General features: G+C 48.6%; 3 protein-coding genes across 7 annotated transcripts; 2 read left to right on the top strand and 1 right to left on the bottom strand.

The window, feature by feature from the left end:
• The first annotated feature begins 18 nt into the window (after positions 1-18).
• On the top strand, positions 19-9,931 carry intu (inturned planar cell polarity protein). Of its 3 annotated transcripts, none has more exons than XM_061808443.1 (15): positions 20-277; positions 372-537; positions 2,369-2,487; positions 2,602-2,691; positions 2,777-2,854; positions 2,938-3,121; positions 4,995-5,048; positions 5,119-5,181; positions 5,261-5,440; positions 7,432-7,524; positions 7,592-7,804; positions 8,720-8,799; positions 8,888-9,072; positions 9,506-9,636; positions 9,725-9,931. In XM_061808443.1, exons 1-15 carry the CDS (start codon positions 255-257, stop codon positions 9,848-9,850), a joined length of 1,785 nt encoding a protein of 594 aa, XP_061664427.1. In that variant the 5' UTR covers positions 20-254; the 3' UTR covers positions 9,851-9,931. The 3 variants fall into 3 exon arrangements, with proteins under 3 accessions (XP_061664426.1, XP_061664427.1, XP_061664428.1); XM_061808444.1 differs by having other exon boundaries at positions 22-277; positions 8,883-9,072; XM_061808442.1 differs by having other exon boundaries at positions 19-277; positions 9,506-9,931.
• Positions 9,932-12,029: 2,098 nt separating this feature from the next.
• On the bottom strand, positions 12,030-18,531 carry ino80b (INO80 complex subunit B). The gene is made up of 5 exons (XM_061808460.1): positions 17,671-18,531; positions 17,355-17,538; positions 17,157-17,287; positions 15,542-15,714; positions 12,030-15,469 (listed from the first exon to the last, which is right to left on the bottom strand). Exons 1-5 carry the CDS (start codon positions 17,708-17,710, stop codon positions 14,993-14,995), a joined length of 1,005 nt encoding a protein of 334 aa, XP_061664444.1. The 5' UTR covers positions 17,711-18,531; the 3' UTR covers positions 12,030-14,992.
• Positions 18,532-18,804: 273 nt separating this feature from the next.
• Positions 18,805-26,379, top strand: aadat (aminoadipate aminotransferase). Of its 3 annotated transcripts, none has more exons than XM_061808450.1 (13): positions 18,805-19,074; positions 19,161-19,335; positions 19,905-20,073; positions 21,025-21,157; positions 21,214-21,288; positions 21,360-21,554; positions 21,687-21,835; positions 21,930-22,026; positions 23,543-23,604; positions 23,697-23,761; positions 23,834-23,940; positions 25,773-25,874; positions 25,947-26,379. In XM_061808450.1, exons 2-13 carry the CDS (start codon positions 19,269-19,271, stop codon positions 25,986-25,988), a joined length of 1,263 nt encoding a protein of 420 aa, XP_061664434.1. In that variant the 5' UTR covers positions 18,805-19,074; positions 19,161-19,268; the 3' UTR covers positions 25,989-26,379. The 3 variants fall into 3 exon arrangements, with proteins under 3 accessions (XP_061664434.1, XP_061664435.1, XP_061664436.1); XM_061808451.1 differs by having other exon boundaries at positions 18,805-19,090; XM_061808452.1 differs by lacking the exons at positions 18,805-19,074; positions 19,905-20,073 and having other exon boundaries at positions 19,194-19,335.
• The last annotated feature ends 117 nt before the right edge of the window (positions 26,380-26,496 follow it).

Raw genomic sequence — 26,496 nt, 5'->3', positions numbered from 1 at the left:
GTATATGACGCAACAATGCGCCGGCATGCCGGCTGATTAGACGTGACGTCATAAAAAGGTGACGACGTTACTTTTACATTCCACACTCGACCGGAGAAATTAAAAGGACGAGGTGTCGGTTCGCTTCCAAATAGTTTTATATGCTCATGGGTTCACTTTTGGAGGAACAAGCACACCGTACGCGACACTCCGAAGAAGCGTTTTGAAGTGACGAGAGCGCGCGAAGTTGTGTTCTGCTAAACTGCTCCGACAACATGGCGGCCGCGTCGTCAAGAGAGTAAGAATCGGTTCACGCCGTGTACCATGGCAATAGCTAACTTTCGCTATCAAAAAATTAACGTTTTACGTTCCGAAAATGTAATTGTTGCTAGATGCCGTGGGGCAAAGTCCGCTGTGCCCGTCACCCCACCAGTGCGTCCGCTGTGGGGGGAGGAGGCGACGGGACGGCGGGTGTCCGTCGGCCATGTCCCGCACGCCCTCATGTACCTGTCGCTTAAGATGGATGTCACGACACCGCACAAAGAGGTCCAGCTGGAGGTCCGTCTGTACAGTGAAGAAAATAAGTATTTGAACACCCTGCTATGTTCCAAGTTCTCCCACTTAGAAATCACGGAGAGGTCTGAAATTTCGATTTGTGTGATACAGCCGCAAATAAGTATTTGAACACCTGAGAAAACCAATGTGAATATTTGGTACAGAAGCCTTTGTTTGCGATTAGAGCGGTCAAAACGTTTCCTGTAGTTCACCAGGTTTGCGCACACTGCAGGAGGGATTTTGGCCAACTCCTCCATCCAGATCTTCTCTAGATCGGACAGGTTTCCGGGCTGTCGCTGAGAAACACGGAGTTTCAGCTTTTCTATCGGGTTTAGGTCTGGAGACTGGCTCGGCCACGCCCAGAACCTTGATATGGTTTTTACGGAGCCACTCCTTGGTTTTCCTGGCTGTGCGCTTCGGGTCATTGTCATGTTGGAAGACCCAACCACGAGGTTGTTCCCCAAAATCTCGCAATTCGTGCCCCTGGTCATCCTCTCCTTAATCCAGTGCTGTCGTCCTGTCCCATGTGCAGAAAAACACCCCCAAAGCATGGCTCTACCACCCCCATGCTTCAGAGTAGGGATGGTGTTCTTAGGAGAGAATTCATAAGCCGTCTTCCTCCAAACACGGTTAGTTACTTCAAAAGTTCCATTTTGGCGTCATCTGACCACAAAACCTTCTCCCAAGACTCCTCTGTATCATCCAAAGGGTCATTGGGAAACTTAAGACCGGCCTTGACATGTGCTGGTTTAAGCAGGGGAACCTTCCGTGCCACGCATGATTTCAAACCATGACGTCTTAGTGTATTACCAAGAGTCACCTTGGAAACGGTGGTCCCAGCTCTTTTCAGGTCATTGACCAAGTCCTGTCGTGTAGTCCTGGGCTGATTCCTCACCTTTGTAAGCATCGTAGAGACGCCACGAGGTGAGGTCTTTCACGGGGGGGGGGTCCACTCCGTCATGTTCCGGTTCTTCCATTTTCTAATGATTGCGCCAATATTGGACCTTTTGGACCCTGGCAATTTCCAGCCGTATGGAGTTGTAAAATGTAGTCTCTGGTGTCTTTGGACAACTCCTTGGTCTTGGCCATGGTAGTAAGTTTGAGTCTGATTGTATGGGGTGGACAGGTGTCTTGATGCAGCTAACGACCTCACACAGGTGCATCTGATTCAGGATAATACGTGGAGCGGGGTTGGACTTTTAAAGGTGGACTAACAGGTCTTTGAGGGTCATAATTCTAGCTGATAGGTGTTCAAATACGATTTAGTCTCTGGTGTCTTTGGACAGCTTTTTGGTCTTGTCTATGTCACAATTTTGAGTCTTACTGATTGTATGGGGTGGACAGGTGTCTTGATGCAGCTAACGACCTCACACAGGTGCATCTGATTCAGGATAATACGTGGAGCGGGGTTGGACTTTTAAAGGTGGACTAACAGGTCTTTGAGGGTCATAATTCTAGCTGATAGGTGTTCAAATACGATTTAGTCTCTGGTGTCTTTGGACAGCTTTTTGGTCTTGTCTATGTCACAATTTTGAGTCTTACTGATTGTATGGGGTGGACAGGTGCCGTTAAGCAGCTAACGACCTCACACAGGTGCATCTGATTCAGGATAATACATGGAGCGGGGTTGGACTTTTAAAGGCGGACTAACAGGTCTTTGAGGGTCAGAATTCTAGCTGATAGACAGGTGTTCGATTTAGTCTCTGGTGTCTTTGGACAGCTTTTTGGTCTTGTCTATGTCACAATTTTATGTTCTTCACTGTAAGACCCTTGTTTCTCCAAGGCACGATCTAAGGAACTCAAAAAACACTAGTCCTCACTTTGGTGTGTTCAGGAGGAGATTTTGTACCAGTACCCAGCGTCAGAAGCGTCCGCCGGTCTCAAAGGCGCGAGAGGAATCTACTTGACGCTGTGCGACATGCTGGAGAACGTCACCGGAGGTCAAATTGTCAGGTTCGGAACGCGCTGGCACCTCTGGGTCTCAAAACCTTTTCTCGGTTCAAGGGGTTCAGCAACTTCCACAGGCAACAGTTTTCGTCATTCATTTTTTTTTTACCGCTCCTTTAGTTCTACACTACTGCTGGACAAGCATCTGGTGCACGTGGGCTACTGGAAGGAAGGTGACGCCCTCCTGGTTGTTGGGCTTCCGGCTGAGAGGTACAAATGGACACTGCGAGAGGCCTCCTGGTTCTGGGTGTCTGTTTATAAGGGAATAGCGTCTCTAAAGACATTTCCTTCGCAGGGTTCCGTTGCTGTGCCTGCAGTCACTGGTGGCCGATGCAGTGCGGACCTTAAGAGTCATGCACGGATCCTTGGACAGGTCAGTCGCATCCGCAAAAACTGGCGACCAACTGACCGGGTCGCTCGCTCCAGCCGTGAATTTGATCTGGGGCGCCTACGCAGGGCCTTCCGTCCGACCGAGCACGCGCCAGAGCTGGACCGGTTTTTCTGCTTGTTCTTCCAAGATCTCATTCAGCCGTCCCACCTTGGAGATACCCACTTAGCGACGCCCCCTGAAATCTCCGGGAGCCGACTCCTCAACAGGCTGCCAGCCGTGCGCTGGCTCACACTGCCTGCAAAAGTCAAGGTACAGTATAGCCATGTGTGAAAACTGTGGAATGGGGTCATAGTGACGGTTTCCTTCAGAAGCCCGTTATGACTGAAACCATAAAAATCGCCTCATCATGTTTACATAAATGTCTGAACTAGTTTTGGTATCAGAAACCAACTGTGATGGGGTTTCTTATCATTTATGATATGACAATTTAAAATTTTGGTTCCGACTTTCACAAGAATCCTCAAAGTTGACACTGATGATTTGCCGTCGCGGGCCGCATAAAATCATGTGACGGGCCGGATCTTGCCCCCGGGGCCTCGAGTTTGACACCTGCGCCATATGCAGTTTGGTGGCTCATTTGAGGACCGTTGAAGACTAAATTGCCCGTAGGTGTAAATTGGTGTGCGAATTGTTTATATGTGCAATTGGTTGGTGATCTGAGATAGGCTCAGACACCCCTACGACCCAAGTGGGGATAAGCGGTATGGGAAATTAATCACATTTACATCTTGGACATTTTGGCGAATAACTAAACAAAAAATATTGTAGGAGAAAAATGAGACAAGCTCATGAAAAAAAAAATACAAAAACAGCTGGTAGCCGGAGATATAAAGCAGATTTGAGAACATTTGGGGGGGGGGGTGTTATAATTTATGATATGACAATTTAAAATTTTGGTACCCACTTTCACAAGAATCCTCAAAGTTGACAGATGATTTGCCGTCGCGGGCCGCATAAAATCATGTGACGGGCCGGATCTGGCCCCCCGGGCCTCGAGTTTGACACCTGCACCTTATGCAGTTTGGTGGCTCATTTGAGGTCCGTTGAAGACTAAATTGCCCGTAGGTGTAAATTGGTGTGCGAATTGTTTATATGTGCGATTGGTTGGTGATCTGAGATAGGCTCAGACACCCCTACGACCCAAGTGGGGATAAGCGGTATGGAAAATGAATGACATTTTGACGAATAGCTAAAAAAATATATATATATTCCTGGAGAAAAATGAGCCAAGTTCATGAAAAAAAATACAGAAACAGCTGGTAGCCGGAGTTATGAAGCAAATTTGATAAGGGTGGGTCGGGGGATATCATTTATCATTTATGATATGACAATTTGAAATTTGGGTCCAGATTTTCACAAGAGAAGAGCCGCTGATGGTGTAGCGGTACACACGGCTGCCTTTGGTGCGGGCAACGTGGGATCGATTCCCGCCCAGTGAGGGCGTCTATATCGGCCCCGCGACCGACTGGCGACCCAGTTCAGGTTGTAGTCCGCCTTTCGCCCGAAGCTAGTTGGGATAGGCTCCGCCTTTCCCGCGACCCTTGTGGGGATAAGCGGCTTGGATAAATGACGTGATGTTTTCACAAGAATCGTGGAAGTTGACACACGTGATATGCCTTCGCGGGCCGGATCTGGACCCCCGGGCCTTGGCTTTGACACCAGTGAATTACAAGTTTGTTAATTAATAGAAAATATATTTGGTACTGATGTAGTTTTATTGGTAAAATGTCTTGTAGTTTGAGACTGTAAAGATGCTAAACCACGGGTGTCAAACTCAAGGCCCGGGGACCGGATCTGGCCCGCCACGTGATTTTTACCTGGCCCGTGGTGGCAAATCAACTTCCCTGATTTTTGGGACAATCTGCTCCAAATCAAATCTCATGATATACATTTAGGTATGACCATTTATGCGGAACCAAACATGAACAGTGGTTTGAAAACTGCATTAGCATCGTGTTCTGAGTCCAAAACTATTTCAGAATTTTTGTGCGGTTTTTGTGATTTCCCAGTCGTTTCGGCCCTCTGAGGGGAAACTGGAACTAAGGTTTGGCCCCCAAAAATGAGTTTTGACACCTTTTCGTGGTTTTGTCTCGCGATAATAAATTCTGTGGCGCCTTCGCAGACGGACCTGGACTCTGTTCTCAGTGACTTCGAAGCCTCTGATTTTGGAGAAATGGTGAGCCGGGGGGGGGGGGGGGGTCGGTTGTTACTCACGGATCGCCGCCTAACATATTTCACCCTTTCAGTCGGAGGACTTCTTTGGGATCAGGCGTCTCTACGGAATCCTCGGCTCTTGCCTCTTCTTCAAGGTGAGCAGACCTGTTTGGCGTCGAATCCCCTTCCTTGGATTTCGTACGAAGTCGGGACGTTCTGCCTTGTCGCCATCAGTCCTACCTGATCGCCAACCATCTTCCCAAAGAGGACCTGCTGGACATTTGTGTGTACATGCAGCATTATTACTTGTTGCCCGCGGTGTCCCAGCAGCGGGTTGGCCAGCTAGTGATCTGGCGGGAGGTCTTTCCTCTGGGACATCCTCGGGGACGTCACTTCCTCCTCATTGTGGGCCTGGTAAGTACAAATCAATCTCCAGATTCATCTCTGAAATCTTGACCCAAGATCCTGATAATGATATTTGTCTCCACTAAATTATGACTGACAGATCTTTTCGAAATGGATTCATCGCTTGTCTAATAGAGGAGGGAACGATTATTCGATACGACCGTATCGGTAGCCGACTCGTTTTTCGATATGAAATCCGCTAGGAATCCTGAGATCAGGGGTGTCGAACTGGTTTTTGTCGCGGGCCGCATTGCAGTTACGATTTCCCTTAGAAGGCCGTATGGCCATAAAAGTCCAGCCATCCGTTATCTACCGCTTTTCCGGGTCGGGTCGCGGGGGAAATAGCTTCACCAGGGATACCCAGACTTCCCTTTCCCCAGCCACTTCTTCCAGCTCTTCCAGAGGGATCCCGAGGCGTTGCCAATCCAGCCGAGAAACATGGTCACTCCAGCGTGTCCTCTGTCGTCCTCGGGGTCTCTTTCCGGTGGGACATACCCGGAACACCTAACCAGGGAGGCGTTCAGGAGTCATCTGAATCAGATGCCCCAGCCACCTCATCTGGCTTCTCTCAATGCGGAGGAGAAGCGGCTCGACACTGAGAAACCTCCCTGATGACCGAGCTTCTCACCCTAAGAGATTTCCCAGAGTTCCCTTTCCCCAGCCACTTCTTCCAGCTCTTCCGGAGGGATCCCAAGGCGTTGCCAATCCAGCCGAGAGACATGGTCTCTCCAACGTGTCCTGGGTCGTCCCTGGGGTCTCTTTCCGGTGGGACATACCCGGAACACCTAACCAGGGAGGCGTTCAGGAGTCATCTGAATCAGATGCCCCAGCCACCTCATCTGGCTTCTCTCAATGCGGAGGAGAAGCGGCTCGACACTGAGAAACCTCCCTGATGACCGAGCTTCTCACCCTAAGAGATTTCCCAGAGTTCCCTTTCCCCAGCCACTTCTTCCAGCTCTTCCGGAGGGATCCCAAGGCGTTGCCAATCCAGCCGAGAGACATGGTCTCTCCAGCGTGTCCTGGGTCGTCCTCGGGGTCTCTTTCCTTTGGGACATGCCCTGAACACCTCACCAGGGAGGTGTCCGGGAGGCATCCGAATCAGATGCCCCAGCCACCTCATCTGGCTCCTCTCAATGCGGAGGAGCAGCGGCTCGACACTGAGCCACTTCCGGATGACCGAGCTTCTCACCCTATCTCTAAGGGAGAGTCCGGGCACCCTGCGGAGGCAACTCATTTCGGCCGCTTGTATCCGGGATCTTGTTCTTTCGGTCACGATCCACTGCTCATGCCCATAGTTGAGGGTAGGAACGTAGATCGACTGGTAAACCACAACGGACCGATACAAAGTCCGGATCACTGCAGACGCTGCACCGATCCGTCTGTCTATCTCTCGCTCCGTTCTTCCCTCACTCGTGAGCGAGACCCCAAGATACTTGACTCCTCCACTCGGGGAAGGATCTCATCCCCGACCCGGAGAGGGCACGCCACCCTTTTCCGACTGAAGACCACGGTCTCTGATTTGGAGGTGCCGATTCCCATCCCAGCCGCTTCACGCTCGGCTGCGAATCTCGGCTTGATGAAGCCAACAGATCCGCATCATCTGCAAAGAACAGAGATGCGATGCTGAAGCCACCAAACCGGACACCCTGAATGCCTCGGTTGCGCCTAGAAATTCTGTCCATGAAAGTCTCCTCATAATAATCACCTCATCATATTTACATACAAAATTTATGAACTCCTTTTGGAATCAGACATCAAGGCTCTGTTCATGTTTGGTAACTCAAACATTCTGACATTGCCGAGTTATTTATGGTATATGACAACTTGAAATTTTTGTACAGATTTTCACACGAATCAAGGAAGTTGACTCATGACTTGCCTTCGCGGGCCACATAAAATCACGTGGTGGGCCGGATCTGGGCCCCGGGCCTTGGGCTTGACACCCAGGCCTTTAATAGTCGTGGTTTCTGTAAAAAGATGTTGTTTTTGTGTCCTGTCAGAGGTCCTGGATGCAGTGCGTGCTACTGGAGGTCAGAGGGTGCACGGCAAATTCTTTTGCGCCTCCAGGACCTGACTGTGTCTACGTGGATCAGGTGGTGCCCCGGCAGCAAGGCGTTGGCTTGCAGACGAGGCGGAACCCTAACCACACCTCGCCCTCAGGTCAAGGCCACATTGCTACGATTGGAGATTATGGAGGAGACGATCGAGAAACACCTGAGTGGCCCCGCCGCTCCGCCCCCGTTTTGTGCCGACTCTCTCCTGCAAGGTGGGAGTCCCCAGGCCCGCCTGGACGGCCTGGCCCAAGGCAGCAGCTTCCTTGGAGAGAAAGGCCGGGACTCTGGGGTTGAGGGCAACATGGACACGAATCCAGTGGTATGTATGTATTTATTCCCTACGAGTTAAAAAAAAAAAAGGACTATAAATTTGATGCACTATCACTGCCATATTTTAGCGCAGTGGTTTTCAAACAAGGGGGCGTGTCACAACAATGCCAGCCTATTTTGATGTTTGGGAACACAAAAAATGTTGAAATAGCTCAACATTATCGTTAATAGGAAATGACCATTTGAAATTTTGTTCCAAGTTGATCCGCTAGATTTGCCTTCGCGGGCCACATAAATTCACGCGGCGGGCCGGATCTGGCCCCCGGGCCTCGATCTTGACACCTATGTCGTCAACGTTATCATTTATAATATAATTTGAAATTTTGTTCAAGATTCGGACAGGAATCACAAAGGTTGACGCATGATTTACCTTTGTGGGCCACGTAAACCCATCTGGGCGGGCCGGCTCTGGCCCACGGGCCTCGATTTTGACACCGACGCTGTCAACATTATCATTTGTGATATGACAATTGGAAATTTCAGTCCAGATTCAAACAAGAATCATAGATTGCGGGCCACATAAACCTGTCTGGGCGGGCCGGATCTGGCCCCCGGGCCTCGATTTTTACACCGATGCCGTCAACAAAATAGTTTGTGATATGACAATTGGAAATTTCGGTCCAGATTCAAACAAGAATCATGGAGGTTGACACATATGATTTACCTTTGCGGCCCACATAAAATCGTCTGGCGAGCCGGATCTGGCCCCCGGGCCTCGATTTTGACAACTTAACAACCCAGGGGTGCTGCACGGCTCTGTTTTAGGCACACAGAACTAGTCGTCGGAATATTACGACAAACTTTTTTTTTTGAAATTCAACAGTAATTTTTAACCCTTTGCAATCCGAGTTGAAAGAGTTTTGGTTTTGCCTGTTTTAACCCCCCACCCCCCACCCCAAATCAGGTCCAGTGGAGGAAGCCCTCGAACCCGTCCTACCTGGGCACATTGATGAAGACGCTGAGTCGGAGGGACGCAGACGAGATGTACACCACGTTCCCGCGTTCTCACATTTTCTTGCAAATTTTCACATCCCGAGATGAACTGTTCTGATTCCGTGTCGGGGTAGACCAGGTCCCGGCGCCGAGAACACCGTGTTCCACTACGTGCTGGTGGAAACAGTCCAGGGAATCTTCATCGAGTCCGGGCAAACCGAGGAGGCTCCGCTCGGAGGATCACTTCACCCGTTGCTCATCCGCAACTTTTACCGCTGCTGCCTGTCCATTCGAGCGGTACTGAAAGACAACATGCTGGTGCGAGTAAGTACATCCATTTTCCATACCACTTATCCTCACTAGTGTCACGGTCGTGACCAAAGATAAGTCTATCCCGGCTATCTTTTGGGTGCGAGGCGGGGTACGCCCTGAACTGGTCGCCGGAGGGCCGTTATGGCTGAAACCAGAAAAATCGCCTCATCATATTTATGAAATTTCTGAACTAGTTTTGGAATCAGAAACCAATGGTAATGTTTGGCAACAAAAAAAAATTGCTTATAATATCTCAACTTTGACATTTTGGTCATGGAAGTTGACACGGATCATTTGCCCTCGCGGGCCGCATAAAATCATGTGGTGGACCGGATCTGGCCCCCCGGGCCTGGAGTTTGACACCAGTGATTTAGAGTCTCATGACGGACCCCCCCCCCCCCTTTTTTTTTTTTTTTTTTTTTTTTTTTTTTGTTTTGTTTTTTAGGACCGGCGAGTGCCAGAGACTCCTCAGGGTTTGGGCCCAGTCAAAGAGCATGGAGTCCTGTTCCAGTGTGTACTCGAAAACTGGGCGGACCAGCGGAAACCTGCTCCCACCCTGACATACTGGGTCGTAGGGTAAATCCGCTCCAGGGTCGGAAGGCAACAAAGTCCACAGCAGAGCTCACTTTTTGGACCTTCTGCTTCTTCTTTACCCCTCTTACAGGCGATTGGTGCTGCAACCCGTTCCCCAAGAGCTGTACGTGTGTTTTCCCAACTCGGTACCAGCGCTTCCTGTGGAGATGGCCTTCAAGCTGTCCTTTGGTCTGGCCACTTGATTCAGATTCTTTAGAAAGTTCAATCGCAGAAGTTTTTTCCACCTTTCCTTTGCTTTGGTGGAAAATGTCACCCGTTTAAGGCAAAATCAAAAAGCACCTCCACATGTGAGACCGTGGTCCTCAGTCGGGAAAGGGTGGCGTGCCCTCTCCGGGTCGGGGATGAGATCCTGCCCCAAGTGGAGGAGTTCAAGTATCTTGGGGTCTTGAGGGAAGAACGGAGCGAGAGATCGACAGACGGACCGGTGCAGCGTCTGCAGTGATGCGGACTTGGTATCGGTCCGTTGTGGAAAAGAATTTTCCAGTCAATCTACGTTCCTACCCTCACCTATGGACAAGCGCTGTGGGTCGTGACCGGAAGAACAAGATCCCGGATGCAAGCGCCCGAAATGAGTTTCCTCCGCAGGGTGTCCGGGCTCTCCCTTAGAGATGGGGCGAGAAGCTCGGTCATCCGGGAGGGGCTCAGTGTCGAGCCGCTGCTCCTCCGCATTGAGAGGAGCCAGATGAGGTGGCTGGGGGCATCTGATTCGGATCCCTCCCTGGTGAGGGGTTCCGGGGACGACCCAGGACACGCTGGACAGACCATGTCTCTCGGCTGGATTGGCAACGCCTCGGGATCCCTCCGGAAGAGCTGGAAGAAGTGGCTGGGGAAAGGGACGTCTGGGAAGTCTCATAGGGTTAGAAGCTCGGTCATCAGGGAGGGGCTCAGTGTCGAGCCGGTGCTCCCCCGCATTGAGAGGAGCCAGATGAGGTGGCTGGGGGCATCTGATTCGGATCCCTCCCTGGTGAGGTGTTCCGGGTACGTCCCACCGGAAAGAGACGCCGGGGACGCGGACACGCTGGAGGGAATACGTCTGTAGGCTGGCCCGGGAACGCCTCGGAATCCCTCCGGAAGTGGCCGGGGGAAGTCTTGGTAGTCCCTGCTGAACCTACTTCCTCCGCGACCCGACCCGGAGAAGCAGTAGAAAATGGATGGCTGGATGGATGAATGTTTCCTAACAGTGACGATAAAAGTCATAAAACTGCTCAGAGAGAACAGAACAGTCAATTTTTTTTTCGTCATCCTCCTCCTGCTTGCTGAAACCGCCAAAGTTGAACACCCTCCGAATATCTCAGTCGCTCTCACTGTCATTTTCATTTTGAGATTTTTAATCAAATAAAAAAACATACATCTTTTGCTTTGTGAGTGTTGTGCAGCATCCTATTTTCAGGGCGCCCTCCGATGGCCAATTGAGGTACATTTTTCTTCTTGTTCTACAGCCATTTGAGGTAGATTCTTCTTCTACGCCCGCTGAAAGTAAAGTTTTCTTCTCCACATTTGAAGCCTCTAACGTCCATTGCCGGGAACGGCCATATTTGAATATGCGAACGAGTTTTTTTGTGATAGCCGCTAGCGTAAAAATTTCTTTTTAACCGCGTCGGAAAACGGCCCGTGGGATTCACAGCACCCGAAAAAAGTAGCGGCTTGTCGGGAAAATACGGTGGTTTCCCGAAGATGAAGTATGAAAAATTGTCCGTTGATCCTCCTGTGCTTGTATATTTATTTGAATTGGGTTTTCTAATTTGAATAGGAAAGTATCTCACTACTCAACAAAAGTGGGCACAGAATTGAGCCCTGCGGGACTTTGCAAATGACTCGGATGTCACATGACCATGGATGACACCACGTGTTCTGTCTGAGAAATAAAGGCGAAACAAAGTGCTGGGCCTCGAATCCTAATCTATGTTTTGAGGCCATCTAGTGGTCTGTTGTGATCAGCAGCATCCGTGCTGAATTTGAGGTCTACCTAGTCGACCAGGGGTGTCCAACCAGTTTTTGACACAGGCCACATTGGAGTTGCCGTTTCCCCTCGAGGACCGTAAAGACTGAAACCATAAAAACCTTGAATCGCTTTATCGTATTTACGCAAATTTTATGAGCAAGGTTTGGAACCAGAAATCGAGGGCACTGGGTTTTTCCAACTGTTGTTCTGTGTAACACAAAAGGATTGGGATATCTCAACGTTATCATTTTTGATGCGACAATTTGAAATTTTCATCCAGATTTGAACAAGAATCACTGAGGTTGACACATGATTTGCCTCTGCGGGCCACATATATCATCCGGCGGGCCGAATCTGGCTCCCGGGCCTCGGATTTGACACCTTTGCCGTCAGCGTTAACATTTGTGATGTCACAATAGAAATTTCGGTCAGATTCGAACAAGAATCATGGAGGTTGACACAGATGATTTACCTTTATGTGCCACATAAAACCATCTGGCGGGTCGGATTTGGCCCCCGGGCCTTGATTTTGACACCTGTCGTCAATGTTATCATTTATATTATAATTTGAAATTTTGTTCCAGATTCAAACAGAAACCATGGAGGTTGACACACAAGATTTACCTTTATGTGCCACATAAAACCATCTGGCGGACCAGATTTGGCCCCCGGGCCTTGATTTTGACACCTGTCATCAACATTATCCTTTATAAAATAATTTGAAATTTCGGTCTAGATTCAAACAAGAGTCATGGAGGTTGGCACATGTGATTTACCTTTATGGGCCCATAAAACCATCTGGCAGGCCAGATCTGGCCCCCGGGCCTCAATTTTGACACCCATGTCGTCAACATTATTTATAATATAATTTGAAATTTCAGTCCAGATTCAAACAGGAATCATGGAGGTTGACACATATGATTTATCTTTATGGGCCACATAAAACCGTATGGGCGGGCTGGATCTGGCCCCCGGGCCTTGATTTTGACACAGATGCCATCAACATTATCATTTGTGATATGACAATTGGAAATTTCGGTCCAGATTCAAACAAGAATCATGGAGGTAGACACATATGATTTACCTTTGCGGCCCACATAAAATCGTCTGGCGAACTGGATCTGGCCCCCGGGCCTCGATTTTGACACCTATGTCATAATATGTTATCATAATATAATTCGAAATTTTGTTCCAGATTCAGACAAGAATCACAAAGGTTGACGCATGATTTACCTTTGCGGGCCACATAAAACCATCTAGGTATTTGGCCCCCAGCCCGCGATTTTGACACCTGTCATCAACATTATCATTTAAAATATAATTTGAAATTTTGGTCCAGATTCAAACAATCATGGTTGACACGTATGACTTCCCTTTGCGGGCCACATCAAACCGTCTGGGCGGGCCGGATCTGGCCCCCAGGCCATGACTTTGACACCTGTCATCAACATTATCATTTATAATTTGAAATTTTGTTCCAGATTCAAACAGGACTCATGGAGGTTGACATATGATTTACCTTCACGGGCCACATAAAACGATCTGGTGGGCCGGATTTGGCCCCCCCGGCCTCGATTTTTACACCTGTGTCATCAACTTTATCATTTAAAATATAATTTTAAATTTTAGTCCAGATTCAAACAAGAATCATGGTTGACACATATGACTTCCCTTTGTGGGCCACATCAAACCGTATGGGCGGGCCCGATTTGGCCCCCGGGCATCGATTTTGACACCTATGTCGTCAACGTTATTTATCATATAATTTGAAATTTTGGTCCAGATTCAAACAGGACTCATGGAGGTTGACACACATGATTTACCTCTGCGGGCCACATAAAAACGTCTGGGCGGGCCAGATCTGGCCCCCGGGGCTCGATTTGGACACGTATGTTGTCAATGTTATCATTTATCATATAATTTGAAATTTTGGTCCAGATTCAAACAATAATCATGGTTGACACATATGACTTCCCTTTGTGGGCCACATCAAACCGTATGGGCGGGCCGGATTTGGCCCCCGGGCATCGATTTTGACACCTATGTCGTCAACGTTATTTATCATATAATTTGAAATTTTGGTCCAGATTCAAACAGGACTCATGGAGGTTGACATATGATTTACCTTCACGGGCCACATAAAACGATCTGGTGGGCCGGATTTGGCCCCCCGGCCTCGATTTTTACACCTGTGTCATCAACTTTATCATTTAAAATATAATTTGAAATTTTAGTCCAGATTCAAACAAGAATCATGGTTGACACATATGACTTCCCTTTGTGGGCCACATCAAACCGTATGGGCGGGCCGGATCTGGCCCCCGGGGCTCGATTTGGACACCTATGTTGTCAATGTTATCATTTATCATATAATTTGAAATTTTGGTCCAGATTCAAACAATAATCATGGTTGACACATATGACTTCCCTTTGTGGGCCACATCAAACCGTATGGGCGGGCCGGATTTGGCCCCCGGGCATCGATTTTGACACCTATGTCATCAACATTATCATGTATAATATAATTTGAAATTTTGGTCCAGATTCAAACAGGACTCATGGAGGTTGACACATGATTTACCTCTGTGGGCCACATAAAACCATCTGGTGGGCCGTATTTGGCCCCCAGCCTGCGATTTTGACACCTGTCATCAACATTATCGTTTAAAATATAATTTGAAATTTTGGTCCAGATTCAAACAATAATCATGGTTGACACATATGACTTCCCTTTGTGGGCCACATCAAACCGTCTGGGCGGGCTGGATCTGGCCCCCGGGCATCGATTTTGACACCTATGTCGTCAACGTTATTATTTATCATATAATTTGAAATTTTGGTCCAGATTCAAACAAGAATCATGGAGGTTGACACACATGATTTACCACTGAGGGCCACATAAAACCGTCTGGGCGGGCCAGATCTGGCCCCCAGCCCGCGATTTTGACACCTATGTCGTCAACGTTATTTTGGATATAATTTGAAATTTTGTTCCAGATTCAAACAGGACTCATGGAGGTTGACACACATGATTTACCTCTGCGGGCCACATTAAACCGTCTGGGCGGGCCGGATCTGGCCCCCGGGCCTCGAGTTTGACACCAGTGTCGTAAAACTATCGTTGGTGTCGATTTATTAAAATCATTCACAATCTTCTCCCTCTATACAACGATTTATCATTCACGCACATCTCCATAACAAGACTTTTACTGCCCCGCCCCCCACCCCCGAGTTTCCGCGGATATTTGACGTCCATAGCCGTCAATGGCAGTGAAAGAATCCCGTTTTAATGCGTTTGAAACGCGGAGCGTGAGGGGGGAGGGGGGGGGGTGCATTTGCGTCCGGCGAGGCAGCGTCGAACTCTCGGCGGGCCACGTCGCGGTTCCGGTTTCCCCCTCAGAGGGCCGTCACGCCCGTGCCCCGGACTGACTCCATGTTGGTCTTGTAGCACCGCAGGCTGCATAGAGGGACGCCCGTTTTGGAGCAGCGATACTTCTTCTGGTTGGAGCAGCCGCTCACGCCGCATCTCAAAGGGACCGGCGGCGGCGGGGGCGGCGCAGTGGCCCGGGGGGCGGCGACGCCCGCGGGGAAGGAGATGGTCACGCCTCGGGCCGAGTCGCTGTAGTGGACGATGGGACACTGACTCTGCTTGGACTTCTTCTCGCGCATGCTTTTGATCTTGGCCTTGCTGGTCTTGGTGAGCCTCTCGATGGTCTGGTTCTTGTTCTCCTCCGCTTTCTTGGCCGCCTGCAGGCGGCGTTTCCGAGCGCGCTCCTCCCGCTTCTGCATCATCTCGGCGGTCATCTCCTTCTCCTTGTAGCCCATGGGCAGCTCCAGAAGAGGCTGGATCTGCTGCTTGTGGAGTAGCGCTTTCTGAAGAGCGCAGAGTACTTGTGAGCGAAAATGCAGCGCCGCCCCGCCCTTCTCCCCCCAATTTCTCCTCACCTGTCTGGCAGTGAGCAGAGACTCGTCGACCTCCTTCCTCAACTCGCCGTTGTCGTCGAGCTCGCCCTTCTCAAGAGCATCCAGCCACCTCTCCTCCTCGTCCACCGGCACTCCCAACATGGAGTCCGAGTCCACGTCAGGCAGAGGGGACGTGGCCATGTTGCTGTCTTCGTCTGACCCGCAAACCAGGATGAATCAATCCCCACCCCTCCACGTGAGTTGAGTCAGTCTACAGTGAATACTCGGTTTTCCAAGGTCCCCGTTCTCGAACAAATCTGTTTTCGAACGAAGATCTTGAGCCAAGCTTCGGTGGTGGCGGAGGTCGTTAGCCCCGGACCCCAAAGCTAGGCTAAAGGCCTCCGCCGCCACCGAAGGCAGGCCGCGAGCCAAGCTTCAGTGGTGGCAGAGGCCTTTACCCTAGCTTCGGGGTCCGGGGCTAACGGCCTCCGCCGCCTGGAAACTCGGCTCGTGGCGGTGCCGCCGGCCACTTCGTTCAGTTCTCCAAAGTCCCGGTTCTCGAACACATCGGTTTTCGCATGAAAATTGAGAGGTTTTTTTTTTTGCTTCTGTTTTCGAACGAAGATCTTTAGTTGAAGCTAGGCCAAAGGCCTCCGCCGCCTGAAAGCTCGGCTCGCAGCCCGCCTTCGGTGCAGGCGGAGGCCTTTAGCCTAGCTTCGTCATCAGGGGCTAACTAAGTGGGCGGCGGCGGGACACGAGCTGAACTTCCAGGCGGCGGAGGTCGTTAGCCCCGGACCCCAGCTCAGCTTGTGTCCCGCCGCCGCCCACTTAGTTAGAACCTGATGACGAAGCTAGGCTAAAGGCCTCCGCCTGCACCGAAGGCGGGCCCCAAGCCGAGCTTTCAGGCGGCGGAGGCCTTTGGCCTAGCTTCGGGGTACGGGGCTAACGACCTCCATCGCTTGGAAGCTCGACTCGTGTCCCGCCGCCGGACTTAGTTAGCCCCGGATGCCGAAGGCGGGCCGCGAGCCGAGGTTTCGGGCGGCGGAGGCCTTTAGCCGAGCTTCGGTGGTGGCGGAGGCCTTTAGCCTAGCTTCGGGGTCCGCGAAAATGGCAGCGCCCCTGAAAATTCGGAATTGTCGATAAAAATCTTCTCAAACCCCGATTAAATGAGAGAGGATTTAACAATACATTAATATTACATGACCTATTGGATACACTGTTCATTTTTGTTTGTCATTTTGGGTAAAAATTAAAATTATTTTGCCCCCCCCCATTATTGCTTGTCTAAAGTTATTCTGCACTATTGTTAATACAAATAAAAAATTTAAAAGGCTGCGGGGGTCCGAGTCGCTCCAGATACGGCAATGCACTCCCAGCCTCGCCTCCTCTACTACTAAAGCATACATTTTAAGATATAATCATCAATAAAATAAATATTTCTTAAATTATTTTATGATATAAAGTATGGAAACTATACATGTATTTTTATTATGCAGTTTACGATCAGGAAAAGCGAAAAGAAAAATGCTTTAAAAAGCTTGATTGTTCAGGCTCGGAACGGATTATTTCTTTTGCCATTGATCGCAATGGGAAATAGCGATTGGGTTTTCGAACAAATCACTTCTCGAACCGAGGTTGCGCCGTTGCTCGTTCTCACCCAGCCAGGCCCGGTACTGCTCCAGGGGTACAGAAGGCTCGTCGTCGTCATCGTCGTTGTCATCGTCGTCCACAATCATCAGCGGCGACGGCGAACAAGCCACCCCAGGATGCACGGTGAAGGTGGGTACGCTGGAGCGGAAAGAAACCAGTTCAGTCCAGACGCGAGACGGAGGGGAGTCCAACCTGGCCGACCCACCTTTTGGTTCCGAGCGTTTGCCCTCCCAGCTTGATCTTGAGCCGCAGCTGCGGTGGCGGGCGAGGAGCGGCGGCTACGACGCCGGCGGCAGGCACCGGTGCCCCAGAGGGGCCATGATGCCTCCTCTTGTGCCTCTTGTGCTTTTTATGCTTGTGCTTACCGTGTGGCCCCGCGCCACCTTCGCCTGCACACGGGCAAATAAATAATAATTATAAAATTTAAAAAATAATTAATATTTTTTTTTTTTAAAAAATAATAATCGTTGTGTGGCGGGAGTCGGAAATATCCGGTCTCATAGAGGAAGTTGTTAACTTACCGAGAACTCTGGAATGAACCAAGTCTTTCCTTTTCCCCATTGAAGTCACGAAGGAGATGCAGAAGCTTTACATGGCAGAAAACGCATTGAAAAATAAATCCATAAAAAAAATGATAAAGCTTCCGTCGCGAATTAACTTTTTAAGTGTAGTCCGGTGTTTGAATAACAAAAAAAAAAATAGTGGAATTTAACGACCAAAGCGTTAAAGAGTCCGGAGTCGAGGCAGACGTTCGACTTGTTAGTACAAGCTAATGCTAACAACACTGCTTCCGGTCATTTCCGGCTGGTGTGTCCTCTCAAAAAGCCAAGTAATATATTTAGTTCGTTAAACGCTCAAAAATTATGAAAGCAAATTTTATCCCTGGTAATTGAGATTTGTGATTCTAAATAAAAATAATGAAAAAAAATGAGCAGAATATGAACTGCTGGCAGTGTTGTTATGGTTCCCACATCGTAAGCTAATGCTAACAACACTACTTCCGGCCATTTCCGGCTGGTGTCGTGTCCTCGAAAAAAGCCAAGTCATATATTTAGTCCGTTAAACACTCAAAAAATGTGAAAGCACATTTTATTCCCTAGCGAATGAGTTTTTAAAAAAAAACATAAAAATGAGCAGAATATGAACTGCGGGCAGCGTTGTTATGGTTCCTACGTAGTAAGCTAACGCTAACAACACTTTTTACGGTCATTTCCGGGTGGTGTCGTGTCCTCTCAAGAAGCCAAGCAATATATTTGGTCCGTTAAACGCTCAAAAAAATGTGAATGCACATTTTATCCCCCTAGCGATTGAGTTCTGTGTTTCTAAATTAAAAAAAAATTAAAAAATGTTGTTCGGATTCCCACGTCGTTTACGGGCAGGATACGTATGGAGTCACCGTTATGCCAATAAGAATCAAACAAAACTTTTCCAGTTGCTAAATACAAACAAGACTATGAAGCAAAAATATATTTTTTAAAAAGAAAACATTGATAGTTATCATATTATGCAATCAACATAGCAGCAATAATGTTATTTCTTGCATTGCAAATGACTTTTCTTCCGATCGGATAGGCGGGCTTTAGAAGAAATGCGCCCCCATTGGCTAGTTGGTTTTGAGTGACAGGCAATGTCACCGGATGTTGTTATTTTGTCTTCCGTGACACAAGAGGTACTGAACAGAACCAGGGACAGGAATGCGAGATTAAAGTTTCGATCACATGAAGGAACTAGTATCTGTCAAGTCTGTTGTCAGTCCTGGACTAGGAAGAAGTGATCTCGTAATATTTTGCTAGTGACATTAAAAACACACAGCCACATTTCAGCGGCTAATAACCCTTAGCTATATTGCTAACTTTAGCGACCTGACTAGTGCAGGAAGTGGAACCTGAACAAAAACTCAAGGACGTGCGAATATCGTCATCGTCGTAAGCAAAAAAATATGTAATAATTTCATCACACGTTACAACATTCTTTCTTTTGTTTGTGTTTTCATTTTTGCTTACAATTCCAGAAATTTCAAGTTGGACCGGTGGAGCGGTTTCAGGAAAGCGGGTCAGGAAAAATTACACGACCGGGACTGCCTCCCGCGTGGTTTTTCGAGAATCTGCCGGCTGGAAATATGAATTACTCGCGGTTCCTCACGGCCATTAGCGCGGCAAGGAAGCCGTCGCCCATCAGGATTTTGAGTGAGTGGCCGGCAAAAACCACTTAGGTCAGGATCGGGGGTGTCAAACTCATATTTGTCGCGGGCCACATGTGGTTCTGGTTTCCCTCAGAGTGACTGTGAAACCATAAAAATCGGATTATCGCCTCATCATACTCACCCACGAAATTTATAAATCACTTTATGTAGCGGTTTTCAACGATTATTGATGTTTGGGAACATTAAAAACGCTTGCGATATCTCAACATTATCATTTATGATCATGCGATTTGAAATTTGGGGCCGTGAGTTGATGTGGCGGGCCGGATCTGGCCCCCCGGGCCTTGAGTTTGACACCTATGACTTAGATGATCTGGAAAGTATTCTCAGATGAATACTTTCTAGCCCCGTTTTATTTATGTACCGTAATTCCCGGCCTACAGAGCGCACCTCGGTACACAGAAAGAGTTTAACGCTAGCGCCAGCGTGGCGCTAACACTAGCGCCGCACCACCACGGGGTTGAAAGCGTGTGGGGGGAAAAAAAGCCGCGGCTTGTAGGCCAGAAATTCCGGTATTTGTCCTTGACGCCGCGATGCGGTCTGCGTCCGTAGCGGAGCTGCAGCAGCGTTCGCCCCCGTCGCTGATTTCGCTGGCCGGCGGGGCCCCCAACCCAGACACGTTCCCCTTTGAGTCGGCCGTCATCAAGGTCAAGAACGGTCCGGCAGTCTCCTTCGACGAGGTGGCCATGAAAAGGGCTCTCCAGTACTCCGCCTCTAATGGGTGAGGCACCAAAAACTCCATACCTCACTCCAAAAACCAGAACCATACACAAGTCATGCACAACCTAACACCGATCACACAAAATCCCTCACAGAAGTTAGCATGTTCTCCCCGTGTCTGCGTGGGTTTTCTCCGGGCACATCGGTTTCCGCCCACATCCCACAAACATGTGATTGGCTGGTGCCCTGCCTCCTGACTGTTGAGAGCTGGGATAGGCTCCAGCACTCCCGCGACCCTTGTGAGGATAAGCGGCTAAGAAAATGGATGGATGAAGACTAAATTGCATGTCGGTGTAAATTGGAGTGCAAATTCTTTATATGTGGCCTGGAATTAGCCGGTGGTCTGGTGATTTCGCTTCGCGGGAGGCATGAAATCATATGGCGGGCCGTGATCTGGCCCCCAGGCCTCGAGTTTGACACCTGTGCCTTACGCAGTTTTGTGGCTCATTTGAGGTCAGTTGAAGACGAAATTGCCCGTAGGTGTAAATCGTTGCAGATTTTCACAAGAATCGTGGAAGTTTATGCGGACGTTTTGCCTTCGCGGGGCGCATCAAATCACGTGGCGGGCCGCGATCTGGGCACCGGGCCTTGAGTTTGACACCTCTGCCTTATGTCTGATGGCTCATTTGAGGTCAGTTGAAGACTAAACTGCTCGTAGGTGTAAATTGGAGTGCAAATTGTTTATTTGTGCCCTGTGATTGGCTGATGATCTGAGATAGGCTCCGACACCCCCACGGCCCACGTGGGGATAAGCGGCACGGGAAATGAATGATATTTCCGTGAGACATTTGACGTTTAAGCTGTTGAGAAAATGGATGGATGTTTTTCACTCCACCGGTGTCGAATCCAAGGCCCGGGGGCCAGATCGCGGCCCCCCACACGATTTTATGCGGCCCATGGCGGAAAACCGCGCGTCAGCTTCCGTGAGTCACAACGCGCAACCTTGACGCAGAATCCCCGAGCTGCTGATGTGGATGAAGAATCTGCAGAAGGAACTCCACGACCCACCGACGGCTGTCTACAGTCCGGATCGGGGGCAGATGGATGTCTGTGTGACCACAGGGAGCCAGGAGGGACTCTGCAAGGTACCCGTCCAGTTTTCACTTCCTGGCACCTTTTCAACAGTTTTTCGGTCTGGCAGATATTTGAGATGCTGGTCAGCCCAGGAGATGACATCCTGCTGGACTCGCCCACCTACCCCGGAACCCTGGCGGCGGTGAGACCAAAAATCCCAGGTGGAACGGAACTTTCTAAAACTCCAGAACCTCAACAGTTTTTAAAACCCAGCTCCAGCCGCTGGGTTGCAACATCGTCAACGTCCCGAGCGACCAGCACGGGATGATCCCGGCGGCCCTCGAGGAGGTCTTGTCCCGCTGGGACCGGTCAGACGTCCTCAGGCCCAAAGTCCTGTACACGATTCCTAATGGGGGGAACCCCACCGGAGCGTCCATGACCACGCAGAGGAAGAAGGAAGTCTACGAGGTGGTGTTTTGGTCCCCTGCTGAGTCGATCGTGCACTCGGCAGAACTTTGTGTTCTGGCATCGTCAGCGACCCGAATGAGGATAAGCTGGATAAAAAATACTTTTTTATTTTATTTTTTCCACTGTGCGCAGCTGGCACGGATGTACGACATGCTCATCATCGAGGACGACCCTTACTACTTCCTGCAGTTCCAGAAGCCTTGGGCGCCGACCTTCCTCTCCATGGACGTAGACGGGCGCGTCATCAGAACCGACTCCTTCTCCAAGATCCTGTCTTCGGGGTAATCCGGACGCTTCTCAGTCAATCGGGTTCACTTTATTTTTATTTTTATTTTTATTCAGTCTTTAAATCGGTTGACTCTTTCCCCGCCGCAGCTTGAGGATCGGCTTTGTGACGGGTCCCAAGCCCCTGGTGGACCGGGTGGTTCTGCACATCCAGGCCTCCACCATGCACACCAGCACCTTCACGCAGGTAGTTAGCTCACGTGCTAGCAAACGTATTGAATGTCGCGACAATCGTTTGCACATTAGATAGTTAGCTTGCGGGCTAGCGAACGTATTGAATGTGGCGACAATCTGTCGCGCATTGGCTAGTAAGCTTGCAGGCTAGCAAACGTATTGAAAGTCACGACAATTGGTTGCACATTAGCCAGTTAGCTTGTGGGCTAGCGAACGTATTGAATGTCGTGACAATCGGTTGCACATTAGCTAGTTAGCCCGCAGGCTAGCGAACGTATTGAATGTGGCGACAATCTGTCGCGCATTAGCTAGTTAGCTCACCGGCTACCAAATGTATTGAATGTGGCGACAATCGGTCGCGCATTGGCTAGTTAGCTTGCGGGCTAGCGAACGTATTGAAAGCCACGACAATCGGTTGCACATTAGATAGTTAGCTTGTGGGCTAGCGAACGTATTGAATGTCGCGACAATCGTTTGCACATTAGATAGTTAGCTTGCGGGTTAGCGAACGTATTTAAAGTCACGACAATCGGTTGCACATTAGCTAGTTAGCTTGCAGGCTAGCGAACATTTTGAATGTCACGACAATTGGTTGCACATTAGTTGGTTAGCTCTCGGGCTAGCCAACTTATTGTCTGGCTCAACAGTTATAGCTCATTAGCTCGTTAGCTCTCGTGCTAGCAAACGTATTGAATTTCGCGACAATCGGTAGAACATTAGCTAGTTAGCTCGCGGGCTAGTGAACGTATTAATTGTGGCGACAATCGGTTGCACATTAGATAATTAGGTCGTGGGTTAGCTAATGATTTCTATGTCACGATAATTGGTAACACATTAGCCAGTTAGCTTGTGTGCTAGCTAATGATTTGTATGTCACGATAATCGGAAGCACATTAGCTAGTTAGCTCGTGGGCTAGCAAACATATTGACTGTCACAACAATCCGTTGCACATTAGCTAGTTAGCTTGCGGGCCAGCAAACGTATTGAATGTTGCGACAATTGAATGCACGTTAGCTAGTTAGCTCGCATGGTAGCGAACGTATTGAATGTCACAACAATCATTTGCACATTAGCTAGTTAATGCCGTGACAATCTGTAGCACATTACATAGTTAGCTCGCATGTTAGCAAACATATTGAATTTCGCGAAAATTGGTTGCACATTAGCTAGTTAGCTTGTGTGCTAGCAAACGTATTAAATGTCACGACAATCGGTTGCAGATTAGCCAGTTAACTCGCGTGCTAGCGAACGTATTGAATGTCACGACAATCGGCTGCACATTAGCTAGTTAATGCCGCGACAATCGGTAGCACATTACATAGTTAGCTCGCATGCTAGCAAACATTGAATTTTGCGAAAATTGGTTGCACATTGGCTAGTTAGCTCGCGTGCTAGCGAACGCATTGAATGTCACGACAATCGGTTGCACGTTAGCTGGACAGGTTTAAGAAGTCAGGAGGAAGTTCCTAATTATGACAGGAAGGATAATTACAATGTCATTACAGTCTCGCCATGAATTTTTCTCCAGCTCATGGTGTCACAACTCTTGCACAGCTGGGGCCGAGACGGTTTTCTTCACCACACAGACGGGTATCTTGCCCCCCCCCCCCCTCCCAGACCCCCCTCCCTGTTTATATAGATCATGATCAGAACCCATCAATAGTTTTTTTTTCTTGCCACAGGGTGATCGAGTTCTACAGAAGACAGCGGGACGCAATGATTAGCTCCGCGGAGAAGTGGCTTACAGGTAACACCGCACGGACGAGCCGCGACTGGTCGCCGGTGGCGTCGTGCCATTTTTTTTTTTTATGTTCTGCAGGTCTGGCCAAGTGGCACGCCCCGTCGGCAGGGATGTTCCTGTGGCTCGAGCTGACGGGCGTGCGTGACACCCGGAATCTCATCATGGAGAAGGCCCTGGAGAAGGAGGTTTGTGTGTGCGGTTAGCTCACGGGCTAGCAACTGTGTTGTATGTCACGATAATCTGTAGCACTTTAGCTAGTTACCTCGCGGGCTAGCGAAAGTATTGAATGTCGCGACAATCGGTTGCACGTTAGTTAGTTAGCTTGCGGGCCAGCGAACGTATTGAATGTCGCGACAATTGAATGCACGTATTGAACGTGATGACAATCGGTTGCACATTCGATAATTAGCTTGTGTGCTAGCAAACGTATGAAATGTCGCAATAATCGGTTGCATATTAACTAATTAGCTGGTGGGCTAACAAACGTATCGGATGTCACGACAATCGGTAGCATGTTACCTAGTTAGCTCGGGTGCTAGCAACCATTAAATGCTGCAACAATTTGTTGCACATCAGATCGTTAGCTCGCGGGCTAGCGAACGTATTGAACGTGATGACAATCGGTTACACATTACATAGTTAGCTCACATGCTAGCAAACGTATTGAATTTTGCGACAGTCGGTAGAACATTAGCTAATTAGCTTGTGTGCTAGCGAACGTATTGAATATCGCGACAATCAGTTGCACATTCGATAGTTCGCTTGTGTGCTAGCAAATGTATGAAATGTCGCGATAATCGGTTGCATATTAACTAATTAGCTGTTGGGCTCACAAACGTATCGGATGTCACGACAATTGGTAGCATGTTACCTAGTTAGCTCGCATGCTAGCAATCATATTGAATTTCGTGACAATCGGTAGCACATTAGATAGTTAGCTCACATGCTCCCAAACGTATTGAATTTCGCAACAATCGGTTGCACATTAGCTAGTTAGCTCGCATGCTAGCAAACGTATTGAAATTCCCGACAATCGGTTGCACATTATCTAGTTAGCTCGCGTGCTAGCGAACGTATTGAATGTCCCGACAATCGGTTGCACATTAGATAGTTAGCTTGCGGGCTAGCGAAAGTATTGAATGTTACAACAATCGGTAGCACGTTACCTAGTTAGCTCGCGTGCTAGCAACCATTAAATGCTGCAACAATTTGTTGCGCATTAAATCGTTAGCTCGCGGGCTAGCGAACGTATTGAACATGGTGACAATCGGTTGCACATTACATAGTTAGCTGGCATGCTAGCAAACATATTGAATTTCGTGACAATCGGTCGAACATTAGTTAGTTAGCTCACATGCTAGCAAACGTATTGAAATTCCCGACAATCGGTTGCACATTAGCTAGTTAGCTTGTATGCTAGTAAACGTATTGAATTTCGCGACAATCGATTGCACATTATCTAGTTAGCTCGCGTACTAGCGAATGTATTGAAAGTCGCGACAATCGTTTGCACATTAGCTAGTTAGCTTGCGGGCTAGCGGACATATTGAAAGTCACGACAATCGGTTGCACATTAGATAGTTAGCTCGTGGGCTATCAAACATATTAACTGTCACAACAATCGGTTGCACATTAGCTAGTTAGCTCGCATGCTAGCAAACGTATTGAATTTCGCGACAATCGATTGCACATTATCTAGTTAGCTCGCGTGCTAGCGAACGTATTGAAAGTCGCGACAATCGTTTGCACATTAGCTAGTTAGCTTGCGGGCTAGCGGACTTTTTGAAAGTCACGACAATCGGTTGCACATTAGATAGTTAGCTCGCATGCTAGCAAACGTATTGAATTTCGCGACAATCGGTTGCACATGAGCAAGTTAGCTCATGGGCTAGCTAATGATTTGTATGTATGTAGGTAGTTAGCTTGTGTGTTAGCAAACGTATTAAATGTCGTGACCAATGGTTCGGTCGGCCTAACACCCCGAATTCTATCGTGTTTGTGTCCCGCTTTCGAGAAGGTGCTGCTGGTCCCGGGGAGCGCGTTCACGGTAGACGGCGGCGAGCCGTGTCCTTACGTCCGGGCGGCGTTTTCGCTCTCAACACCCGAACAGATTGACGAAGTACGCGCTAAAACACACACACTCGTTAGCATCATACAAAATGGCTGAATTTCTCCATTTCGCCCTCTACAGGCTTTCAGACGCCTCGCGGGCCTCATCAGAGAGGCCTCGTGATTCGGGACTCCTCCTCCTTTTATATTTGAGTCAGTTATTATTGATATGCTTTTGCGAGGAAATATTTCGGGACCTAATATTCTCGCCAATGATCTAAAAAAAAAAAAAAAACAAGATGGCTCATTGGCCACCAAAACTGGATCGCCATCTTGATACTCCCGAAACAACCGGGCCGACCTGCCCAGGTCAAGTTACAAAAGATTTACTTTGAAACTGTTAAAGTTTGTTTGTAAAGGTTTCTTTTTTTTTCTGTGAAATTTTTTTGTGATGAATTTCATCATTCAGAGCTCTGCAAATTGAATTAGATTTTCAAATGCGAGGAAGAAAAATTTCAATTTTCTGAAATGGGACGTTGCAGAGACAACAAATAAACAATCCGTTCATTTTCCAATTGTGAGTCCTTATTTCCGAAAATATTTCAAACCGATTGACTTCAAATTTAATGTTTTTATGATCAAAAAAAAAACGAAAAAAAAACAAAAAAACTGATCGCTCATTGGCCGCCAAA

The sequence above is a fragment of the Syngnathoides biaculeatus genome, chromosome 21, assembly GCF_019802595.1.
Source record: "Syngnathoides biaculeatus isolate LvHL_M chromosome 21, ASM1980259v1, whole genome shotgun sequence".
NCBI classification, from domain to species: domain Eukaryota; kingdom Metazoa; phylum Chordata; class Actinopteri; order Syngnathiformes; family Syngnathidae; genus Syngnathoides; species Syngnathoides biaculeatus.
Note: the sequence above shows the minus strand (reverse complement) of the source record. Positions and strands in the feature narration are given on the sequence as shown.

Coding starts and splice junctions, on each gene's coding strand:
- intu (XM_061808442.1), top strand. CDS start 255: ATGGCGGCCGCGTCGTCAAGAGA. Junction 278..371: donor GCGGCCGCGTCGTCAAGAGA/GTAAGAATCGGT, acceptor AATTGTTGCTAG/ATGCCGTGGGGCAAAGTCCG. Junction 2,855..2,937: donor ATGCACGGATCCTTGGACAG/GTCAGTCGCATC, acceptor GCGCCTACGCAG/GGCCTTCCGTCCGACCGAGC.
- aadat (XM_061808450.1), top strand. CDS start 19,269: ATGAATTACTCGCGGTTCCTCACGGCCATTAGCGCGGCAAGGAAGCCG. Junction 20,074..21,024: donor CAGTACTCCGCCTCTAATGG/GTGAGGCACCAA, acceptor ACCTTGACGCAG/AATCCCCGAGCTGCTGATGT. Junction 21,836..21,929: donor TCCAAGATCCTGTCTTCGGG/GTAATCCGGACG, acceptor TCCCCGCCGCAG/CTTGAGGATCGGCTTTGTGA.
- ino80b (XM_061808460.1), bottom strand. CDS start 17,710: ATGGGGAAAAGGAAAGACTTGGTTCATTCCAGAGTTCTCG. Junction 17,539..17,670: donor GGTTCATTCCAGAGTTCTCG/GTAAGTTAACAA, acceptor GCCCGTGTGCAG/GCGAAGGTGGCGCGGGGCCA. Junction 17,288..17,354: donor CAAACGCTCGGAACCAAAAG/GTGGGTCGGCCA, acceptor TTTCCGCTCCAG/CGTACCCACCTTCACCGTGC.